Source organism: Mus pahari, chromosome 10 (genome assembly GCF_900095145.1).
Source record: "Mus pahari chromosome 10, PAHARI_EIJ_v1.1, whole genome shotgun sequence".
NCBI lineage: Eukaryota > Metazoa > Chordata > Mammalia > Rodentia > Muridae > Mus > Mus pahari.
Genome location: NC_034599.1, coordinates 39,494,261 through 39,504,163, shown reverse-complemented (window position 1 = coordinate 39,504,163; position 9,903 = coordinate 39,494,261). Strand labels below are relative to the sequence as shown.

Genomic DNA, 9,903 nt, shown 5'->3' with positions numbered 1-9,903 from the left:
TTTTTTGGTTTCTCGAGACAGGGTTTCTCTGTATAGTCCTGGCCGTTCTGGAACTCACTTTGTAGACCAGGCTGGCCTCGAACTCAGAAATCCACCTGTCTCTGCCTCCCAAGTGCTGGGATTAAAGGCGTGCGCGCCACCACCGCCCGGCTAGCTTCTTGTCTTCTTGACCCTAGTTTCTTCATCATTAACATAAGGTAATTGAATTAAAAAAAAATTTTTTTTTGAGACAGGGTTTCTCTGTTCCAGGCTGTCCTGGAACTCACTCTGTAGACCAGGCTGGCCTCGAACTCAGAAATCCACCTGTCTCTGCCTCCAAAGAGCCGGGTTTAAAGGCATGCGCCATCACCGCCACCACCACCACCAGGTAGATAATTAAATTAAGTGGACATTGAAAGTCTTCCTGTGGGACTGGTGAGATGGCTCAGTGGGTAAGAGCACCCAACTGCTCTTCCAAAGGTGTGGAGTTCAAATCCCAGCAACCACATGGTGGCTCATAGCCATCCGTAATAAGATCTGACTCCTTCTTCTGGAGTGTCTGAAGACAGCTACAGTGTACTTACATATAATAAATAAATAAATCTTTAAAAAAAGAAAGAAAGAAAGTCTTCCTGTGACTGTCTATAGTGTAAGGTGTGTTGACATAGCAATAGCTATGAACTAATAAGGTATGCACTATTCCGTAGCATGTTGGCTTTAGCTAACACGATTAGTATAACATGTTTAACTTTGGGGCTTGAGAGATGGTTTGGTGCTTGCTGCTCCTGCAGAGAGCCAGCATCCACATGGTGGCTCCCAACCAATTCCTATTGGAAGGGACTTGATGGCTTCTTCTGGCTTCCAGTCACCAGGCACATACGTGGTACACGTACATCCATGCAGGCAAAAACACTCATACACATTTTTAGTTTTTATTGCTACATGAAGCAGCCTACAGAGGAGGCTAGAGATGGTGACTGTCACCAGGTCACAAGTGAGATGGTAAATAAATAAAAATTAAATAAATCTTAGGGAAACAATGTTTCATAGCAAAATGTATAATATATAATGTGTACAGAAGGGAGATGAACCTAAAAGAAATGTTGACACTCCTGCTAGGCAGTTCTGTTCCTAGAACACGAATTGGGTACTTGAGTGGAAAAGGTTGAAGACTTTGCCTTCATGTCACATGGTGTATTCCCAACTTTACCTCTTTTGCATACAGGCTCTTTGCCATTGGTTCCCAGCTATCTCCGGAACAGGGCAGTTCAGGCATTGAGATGCTAGAAACAGACACCTTCAAACTGCACTGCTTCCAAACACTGACAGGTAGGTATGTGCCTACAGAGGTCATAGGGCTAGACGGGGCAAATTGGTCCAGTATGGATTAACCCAAGAAAGCTTAGGTAAACAACAGGGATGGTGTCAGGTTTCCTGGGCACATATGTGCAAACACACCCATTTTGCTGAATCCAAAGCCACTCTTGGTTTGCCTTTTTTTTTGTTTGTTTGTTTGTTTGTTTTTCAAGACAGGGTTTCTCTGTGTAGCCCTGGCTGTCCTGGAACTTACTCTGTAGACCAGGCTGGCCTCAAACTCAGAAATCCATTTGCCTCTGCCTCCCAAGTGCTGGGATTAAAGGCGTGCTTCACCACTGCCTGGCCCCAAAGCCACTCTTTAGTCCAAGGCTGACTTTGTTTGTGTCAGCCAGCATGCTCGACCCTGATTGTCCTGGGTTTGTGTACAATCCAGATTGGTGGGCTTCTCACATTTTGGAAGCTGTGCATTCTAAATAAAATTTGAAAGCCATGTAGATAATGGCCTTTGGATCCTACTTAATTGCTTCACTCCTTGGTGTGGATAGCTGAACCCCCCAGAGCTTGGCTTCAGTAATCCTATTTCTGCAGAGGAACTGCAAGTCTGAAAATGGCAGCTGATCTTGAGTCTGGTCACTCAGTCACCCAGTGAGAGTGAAGTCACCCCATCTCTAGCCTCCTTTGTTCGCTGCTTTATGTGGCAGTAAGGACAAAATGGGCTTATGATAGTAGTTTATAATACTGAAAGGGCTACAGAAATACAGAATGGTATTTGATGCATTCTCTGTCCTTGGGTAACCATTCCTGACTTTTCCCCAGGGATCAAGTTTGTGGTCCTGGCAGACCCTAGGCAAGCTGGAATAGATTCTCTTCTCCGAAAAATTTATGAAATTTACTCAGACTTTGCCCTCAAGAATCCATTCTACTCCTTGGAAATGCCTATCAGGTAGGTAGCCCCATTCCCCAGATACTACCAAAGCTTTGTGCTAACTCCCAAGTCATTTAAAGTGTGGCCAGGTACTGTTTTTAGGTAAAGACAGTAGAGACCAGCTCTGTTTATCTTAAGAACTCAGGGTTTCCTTAGGCTTCATGTTGTTCATTTTGTTCCTACCAATTCTGCCTCTACCCTTGTGGTGGAGTCTCATCCCTCACAGTTTCTTGTCTACTGGGTCTGACCTAGATGTGAGCTGTTTGACCAAAACCTGAAGCTAGCTCTAGAGGTGGCAGAGAAGGCTGGCACTTTTGGACCTGGGTCATAGGATGAACCTGGAATGGACGCCCTAAGTTCTGAGACATGCATCAGAGGGCTTCGCCGTGTCTACTCGGTGAGGACCCTATTGCAGCAGCCTTGCTAATATACTTGAAAATGGTAGTCCACTGAGCCTGGTGATGGGGACAGATCCTGGGCTCGAATGCTGTGTTCTCTGCCCCTCTGTATATATCACAGTCCTACTCTGTACAGATTTATTTATGGGGGAAACTGGCTTAGCAATGCTGTAATAAACATTCCTTTGTTCTAGTGTTCTCTGTCCTAACTGATCATCTGGGAGAAAGTCAGGGGAGGGGAAGGCAGAACTGCTAAGGGCATTCTGTGAATGTAAGGTACTGTCTTCTAGTAGAAAACAAGATAAACGGTGTTCATTAAACAAACTAGCAGAATAGTTTGACTCTTGAGCCTTGAGGCGTTCCCAGAGCTGCTGGTTTTCTGGGGGCCTGAGGTGGCTGTGGTGATAATGGGACACTTACTTGCACTTGAAATCAAGCTAAATTTTATCTCAGAATGAACTCTGACCCCGTGGTGTATGTTCTATTCTCTTACAGAATTTAGCAAATTATAAAATACCCGTGCTTCAAAGTTCTCGAGCCAGTCACAGATAGCCTAAGTGAGGACCCATGCTTTCAGAGCCCCCTTCCTTAAAGCTTTTTAACCTGCCTGCAACCTAGAAGTGTACAGCGTTAGCTGCATGCTGAGCTTGTACTTAAAAGGGTCCATCTGTACTTCTGCTGTCTTACTCCAGAGAAAAGTCTTTCCTTTTGGGGGTGGAAAGAATAGATACCGGTAAGAATACTTTGCCAAGAAAAGCTTTGTCTAGTTTATGTCTCCCTTTGAAAGGATGAGCCACTGGCTAGTATCAAATCTAGTTTTATTAATCTATACAAGTCGGTTTGCCCTCTATATTCCTCCCTTTTGTCAGGGTATTGATGAGAGTGGTGGCCTCCTCTCCTCCCTTAGGGACTGAGATATTGGCAACAATTTTGCCTCCTGACAAAAAGCCTTGGGGTACGGCAGAAACCACAGGCCATGAATACCCTGCATCTGCAGAGGCAGGTTCGCCTCACTAGGAGATCAGGACCTAGGAGAGGAAGAAGGGCATAGGAGACACCCTGAATTCAGGCGTTCTCTGTCTGCCAGAAGGTAGAAACAGAAGCTGATGGAGTCTAGAACCAAATGTCATCATTTTAAACAGAGCATAGGATGGGGAGTTGGGACCTCATTAGCCACTGGTAACTTGCAGCACCATGGAGGTTCAGAGAGACAGTGCAAACACAGAAATGTAAAGGTTCTGTGTTAGCTAGAGCAGCCGCTCTCCCTTCCTGTGTCCTGCCAGTAAGGCTGCAGTTGGGGATGCTCCATAGTGAATACTCAATTCACTCTGCCTTCTTGGATACTCGGCCCATCTTGGTGCGGATATTTCGAAGCAAGAAGAAGACAACCGTGCTGGCTCCACAAACCACTTCTGCTACCCAGAAGGCTGTGCTCCAGCTGTAGTGCTTGGCAATGGTGCTGAAGGGTAAGCCAGCCAGAAATCCACCCACTGCAGGGAGAAGGAGAAGCAGCTGAGCCCCATGGGAGGCATTCTGCCTCTAATAGGCCCGAGCAAGGCAGTGCAGGACTTACCATTGGCCATAAGCCCCACAATAGCATGAGAGGTTCCACACAAGTTGGGAGGTGCACTCTCATTGGCTATGACTCCAAACAAGGCAATGGGACCATAAGAAGAGAAACCAAACACAGCTCCCAACACCAGGATCCAGATCTGCAAGAGGAGCGAGAGGAGGCATTGAGAACTAAGAATGCCCACAGATAACTATTGAGGAAAGAGGGCCTAGCCATCAGGAACAAACTAGACAAGGCATAGTCTGGAGCCATCCTCACCCCACAGTGAATGAGCCAACCCCAAAGGTCTAGGTGGACAAGGACAGGGGTGATAGAGTCACCCCTCAGAGTTGGATGCTGGCTGTTTCAGACTTTGTACAAGCTGGGCTAATTAAGAGCAAGACAGGGGTGAAACAAAAGTGCGACAGACCAGGAGGAAAACCAGAGATATCTTTAAGGCACCTCATGCTCCGTAAAGCCCGTGAGCTCAGCCAGAGGATGGAGAGCAGGAGTCCAGAAACCATCCTAGAGAGCAGAGGAAAGAGAAGAAAACCAGGCCAAGAGTGGAGGCGAGACACCAAGTACCAAAGAGAGAAAATCAGGTACAAACAGAACTGCAAAGGGAGAAGGGGCTGGCCTAGAGGAGAACGTCTTCCTTCCTCTCCTTGTACCTTGCAGCCAGCCAGGCTCTGTTTACCTTGGGCGAGTCACTGGTCACTGTTACTCGGAAGAGGAACATGGATGCTGCCATCCCAGCCATCATGAGCAGCAGCAGGCCGTGGCGAGGGTTCCCATACAGAGACAGCCCTGCCTATGGACACAGTACCAGCCATATCAGGCCCTCCAAGCAGGGCAAAACACCCCCACCCCTGGACTCTGACACAGCAGGGCTATTGCTGACAGATCTTTGGCAATCTGTCACAGTTCTTGGACCCAGACAGCTCTGGGAGGCCCTGGGAGCTGCTCCGTGTTCTGAGGCCAAATTCCACAACATCCCTTCCTCCACCTTGGGGCAGGCATGGGACACGTGCTAGGGAGCTGTGCCTAGTCCACTGCCACCCCTAGTTTTCTTGGGGCAGAGAACCCTACGAACTAGGGAGAGATTCTGCATCTCTTTGCCACTGCCTTTATCTCCACATCACTAAAGCAAGTAAAGAGAAACCTGGAATCACTCCCATCTCACCCAATGTCTACCTTCTATGCCAACCAGCTTATATGCCAGAACTCCCATCTCCACTGGCTGGCCCAGCCATGCGAGGAAGCCTCAAAGGGCCTCTCTTCACAGTTCCTCCTGCCACTCACCTTCGCCATGGCCCTGTCTGACAGGTAGCCAGCTGCAATGCTGCCTACAAGGCCTCCGACCTCCAGGGCACTGATGTAGGAGCTACCTGCATGGGGAGTTGTGGGGAGGAGGGAGGGAAAAGAGTGAAAGGGTATTTCCCATTGAGGTTATCCCAAGGTACAGACCCACCTCAAAGGATGCCCAGCCTTAAGGAGGAAGTGGAGAAAGGGAGAAAGGGCAGAGATCCCCTCTCCTGCACTGGCACCTGGTTTGTACACCCTTCTCTGTCTAAACACTCATCTTACCCACAAGGGCGGACTGCCCTCTCTCCTGGATAAGGAAGAATTGGCCCCAGTCTGTACAGCAAGTCTTTACTCCGAAGACCACGAGGTAGCCAGTGGACAGCACCCAGAGATAGGGAGACAGCAGCAGATCCTGTAGGGTGCTCTCTTCCTTTGATGAGCCTGGAGGTAGGAAGAGGCCAGCTCTGCTTGGGCTCTGCTCCTGCTGGCCTACCCCCACTGCACCACCACCATTCATTAAGCAGCTGCCAGAACAGGATTGATGTGGGGCATCCCCTCAGCCCTGCTTCCCTCTCCTCTACCTCGATGCAAATGAAAGGAAATGAGGATGGTGCAGTTGGAAGGAGGCACCCAAACTGCTTAAACTTAGGGGGTTACCCCAATGGAGAGATCTGTGCTGTCAGAGAAGGCCCAGGATGTGCTGGCTCTGATTTCAGGATAGAATCTTTACTTCTCCCACCCAATCTCCACTGCCATTCCTTCGCCTACATCCATCCATTGGCAAGCACAGGGCAAGGCAAAGGCTAGTCCTAACAAAATCATGTGGAGCTAGGGGCAAAGGAAGGTGCTCTAGGAGTCAGCCTAGTAGAGGCTTACCCTTTTTGCCCTTGGAGGGGGCAGGGTCCAGATTTCGGAGTCCAACATCAGCAGGTTCGTTGTGGATGAGCAGCAGACAGAAGAAGGAGACAACCACACACAGCGCCCCAGACAAGGCCAGTGTGCTGCGCCAGCTGTAGCTCTGGGCGAGGATCGTTGCCAAGATAGGTCCCAAACTTCCAGCCAGGTTCATGCTGGTTGACAACACAGCCCACCAAGTGCCAAACTGGGATGGCTCAAACCACTGTGAAGCAGAGGGAAACAGACTAGGTGCCTGGCTTAGAGGCCACACCGAGGGAGCAGCTCGAGGGTGGCAGACCTAGCCACTCACATTACAGGGATGGGGGGAAGAGTGCTTCTACTTGGCAGAGCCCAGTCCCTCATCTGCCACCCGATCCCACCACCCTCAGGCTCCTAAAATATCCTGACAGCAGCAGGAGCTGGCAGGGAACTCCTAAGGAACCTGCTATAGGTTAGGGGTGGAAGGGTTGTGTAAGAAGAGGTGCTCTGAAGTGCTCACTAGGCGCCCTCCCCCACAGGCTCGTCAGATGCACTCACCTTCCTCAGGATCTTCCCACAGGGGGGCCAGCCCAGCCCCTGTGCCAGACCATTGAGAAACCAGAGAGCAGCAAAGGCTGACACCGTGGAGCTCCACGAGAAGACTACGTTGACCAGACCAACCAGGAGCAGTCCAGAGGAGAAGAGCCAGCGGGCACTCATCTGATCCGACAGCACCCCACTCACAAACTTGCTGATGGCGTAGGCTGCCGACTGGCTGCTTGTGATGAGTCCTGCAGCGAAGGGGAGCAGGGAGCAGGACACCTGAGGGGTTAGGGACAGGGCAGAGGCACAGGAGGGGCGGAGGAAGGTAAGGGGTCAGGTGTGTACAGGTGCCTGGCAGGGCGAGACAGGTTCCTTCCCAGATTTGACAACTCTCCTGCCTGCTGAGCCGTGCATCACAGGCCAAGGCTGACTCGGGCCTCCTCAGCCTCTTGGATTTCTTTCTTTCCCCCTGGAATTTGCCGTTCCCACCTCACTCTGAATGCCCGCAGAAGCCCAAACACGTCTGAACTCGAAGGGCTCTAGAGTAGAGTCAAAGATCTTAATTCCCCCTGGCGGGTAGCATGGCAGGACACCTCAAATCATGGTGCTACTTTCCCAGTGTTCACCGTGACCTGCAGGTGCAGCATGCACGCACAGCTGTGAAAACCTTGCTGCCTCCTCCCCATAGCGCCTCCTGGGCACGTGTGGGTCCAGGCCTATACACCAGCTAAGGATTGGCCTCACATGTGCACCCACACCCATGCACATGGAGCTCAGCCTCTGCACCTGATACAGACTTGAACCCCCCCCCCCCCATGCTTGGACAAACCATACTCCAAATGGTGTATCCCACAGCCCACCACCCTGCCCTTCCACGGCTTACCCAAATCATCCTTGTCCAGAGCGATCTCATCCACCAAGGAGGGCATGACAAAGGAGAAGGTTTTGCGGTTGAAGTAGTACAGGCTGTAGCCTCCAAACATGGCCGCAAATATGATAGTGCGATAGTAGCCGTAGCCTTGGGCTGCCATGGTAGCAAAAGCTGGCCCTGCTAGCCCACTTTCAGTGCTTCTGACCACAGACTCTTGACTGCTTGCAGCTAGCTCTCTTTAGTGCCTGGATCTGCTGAGCTGTGTTTTTCTGAGCTCTCTCTCTGTCCTCCACCCAGGCTCTTTATAGCCACCTTCTGGACAATCATTAAGCCTGGGGCAGCAACCAGGGAACCCAGTGTCCTGAAGGAGACAAGAAAACAGTAGGTTACTGAGAGCCAAACCCGAGGGAGGAGAGGGTCCCCAGGATGGCTTGCCATTCCCTCCTTTCCCAAGTCTTCTTGCCTGTGAAGCAAGCTGTGATTAAAGGCTCAGCCTAATTACTTTTGTCTGCACAAGCCCAGGGGAGGCTGGGACAGGATGAGGAGATCGAGCTCTCAGTATAGCCCTACTCCCTTGGTCAATGAACTTTCTCATTCTCTCAGGTTCATTTTCGGTGGGGCATTGTGAAAGGCACTAGATTGGTTCCTACCCCCAGGCTCATTCAGTCAAACAACCCCACACCTACTGCTGAGCCTTCACGCAATGCTTAGCACACAATGGAGTACAGTTTCCTAATAGGTATCCCCTTCATCGGGGGATATATTCCATGACCCCCCCTCATGGTGGTAGTGAACAACGCATACTTTTCTTATACACACAGTGATAAAACGTAAATACATAAATTAGACCTAGTAAGTAAATAAAACACAATGAGGCACCATAGTAAAAGTTTCTTAAAGCCTATCATTTATTTCTGGAATTTCCCAGTCCCCCTTTTCCACTGAGGCTGGCCTCGGTCACTGAAATGTGCAAGGAACATCAGTAAGTAAGGAGCGAGATAACTGCAGTAGTTGCAAAATTAAACGGGGGACAAGCCCCTCAGTTCACCCCGCAGTTACACGCAGAAGGCGCGCTTAGGTCTGGGTGAGAGCCCCTTGGAACTGCTCTGGATCCCTATTACCCTGCGACATCAGTAGGGGGTCCGTACTGCGGGGCTGTGGGTCCCCGAGGCACGCCACCGCAGCTTTCTGCTCCGCTGCGCAGCCGCTGGAGCACAAGGCGTAGGCGAGAGGAGCCGCACGTAGCCTCGGGAGGCCCCTCGCTCTGGCAGCCTAGGCTCTGCCAGTCAGGATGGGCAGGCGGCGCCGCTCGACATCTGCCAAGCACCCCGTGTCCTCAAGCCACCCGGGACACCCGACTCCAGGCTGGGAACTGCGGGTCCTGGGGACAGGAGCAAGAGAGCAGCGGAGACTGTGCGCTGCAGCCACGAGGGCGCGGCATCTGCAAGACCGCTGTCCCTGGGCCGTGGAGCTGTCGCCATCCCGGAAGGGCAGTCACCCGGACAGCCTCCGGCGTAGTCGGAAGTCAGGGGAGCCCCAAGGCCCCAGACATGCCCTCTAGTCCCGCCCTCACTGACGCCCCTCCTTCGCATGCCACCCCTACCTGGACGGAGGCGGTGACTCCTAGTGGGATGGGGCGGGACTCGAGTAAGGCTGGTGCGCACGCACAGAGTTGGGCGGACTACTGTCCACCCTGGGATGGAGACGTCATCCTGCCTGTCAAGCAGCTTCCAGGGTGAGGACAGTGCCGATTATAGGCTGAGCACCACATGATCCATTACGTTTCGTCGATCAGTGTCTATAGAGTGCCTCCTGTTAGGGCGCAGATTCAGAAAACTAAAGAAATACTCCCTGCTTGTAGAGGCATGGTGTTTTCTCTGGGAAATAAATTCAGCACAATTTGGAGTTTTAATTCGTGGTCAGATTAGTCAGAACAGAGACAAAACAATATAGTCTTAGCATTTAAAGACAGTTCCGACGAAACCTTGAGTTCTTTTAAAATCTTTTTTTGTTGTTTTTTTTTTGTTTGTTTGTTTGTTTGTTTTGTTTTTTTCGAGACAGGGTTTCTCTGTATAGCCCTGGCTGTCCTGGAACTCACTTTGTAGACCAAGCTGGCCTCGAACTCAGAAATCCACCT

General features: G+C 50.8%; 2 protein-coding genes across 6 annotated transcripts in view; one reads left to right on the top strand and one right to left on the bottom strand.

The window, feature by feature from the left end:
* Positions 1-2,813, top strand: part of Trappc4 (trafficking protein particle complex 4) — a 3,813-nt gene extending 1,000 nt beyond the window's left edge. The window contains exons 3-5 of the mRNA XM_021206086.2: positions 1,205-1,308; positions 2,113-2,239; positions 2,474-2,813. Coding sequence (XP_021061745.1) covers positions 1,205-1,308; positions 2,113-2,239; positions 2,474-2,552 — 310 coding nt within the window. The 3' untranslated portion in view covers positions 2,553-2,813. The remainder of the gene's footprint in view (positions 1-1,204; positions 1,309-2,112; positions 2,240-2,473) is intronic.
* Positions 2,803-9,441, bottom strand: Slc37a4 (solute carrier family 37 member 4). Of its 5 annotated transcripts, none has more exons than XM_029542904.1 (10): positions 9,370-9,441; positions 7,779-8,127; positions 6,911-7,143; positions 6,353-6,596; positions 5,759-5,917; positions 5,474-5,559; positions 4,869-4,982; positions 4,634-4,696; positions 4,193-4,331; positions 2,803-4,109 (listed from the first exon to the last, which is right to left on the bottom strand). In XM_029542904.1, the coding sequence occupies exons 2-10, from the start codon at positions 7,924-7,926 to the stop codon at positions 3,943-3,945; spliced, it is 1,353 nt and encodes a 450-aa protein (XP_029398764.1). In that variant the 5' UTR covers positions 7,927-8,127; positions 9,370-9,441; the 3' UTR covers positions 2,803-3,942. The 5 variants fall into 5 exon arrangements, with proteins under 5 accessions (XP_029398764.1, XP_021061966.1, XP_029398765.1 ...); XM_021206307.2 differs by lacking the exon at positions 9,370-9,441 and adding an exon at positions 8,888-9,280; XM_029542905.1 differs by lacking the exon at positions 9,370-9,441 and adding an exon at positions 8,915-9,236.
* Positions 9,442-9,903: the final 462 nt, after the last annotated feature.

What these genes read in the sequence shown, in the direction of transcription:
- Slc37a4 (XM_029542904.1), bottom strand. Translation starts at nt 7,926, where the DNA reads ATGGCAGCCCAAGGCTACGGCTACTATCGCACTATCATATTTGCGGCC. An exon ending in TCTGGACAAGGATGATTTGG is followed by an intron (nt 7,144 to 7,778) that starts GTAAGCCGTGGA and finishes CCTTCGCTGCAG; the next exon opens with GACTCATCACAAGCAGCCAG. An exon ending in TGACCAGTGACTCGCCCAAG is followed by an intron (nt 4,697 to 4,868) that starts GTAAACAGAGCC and finishes TCTGCTCTCTAG; the next exon opens with GATGGTTTCTGGACTCCTGC.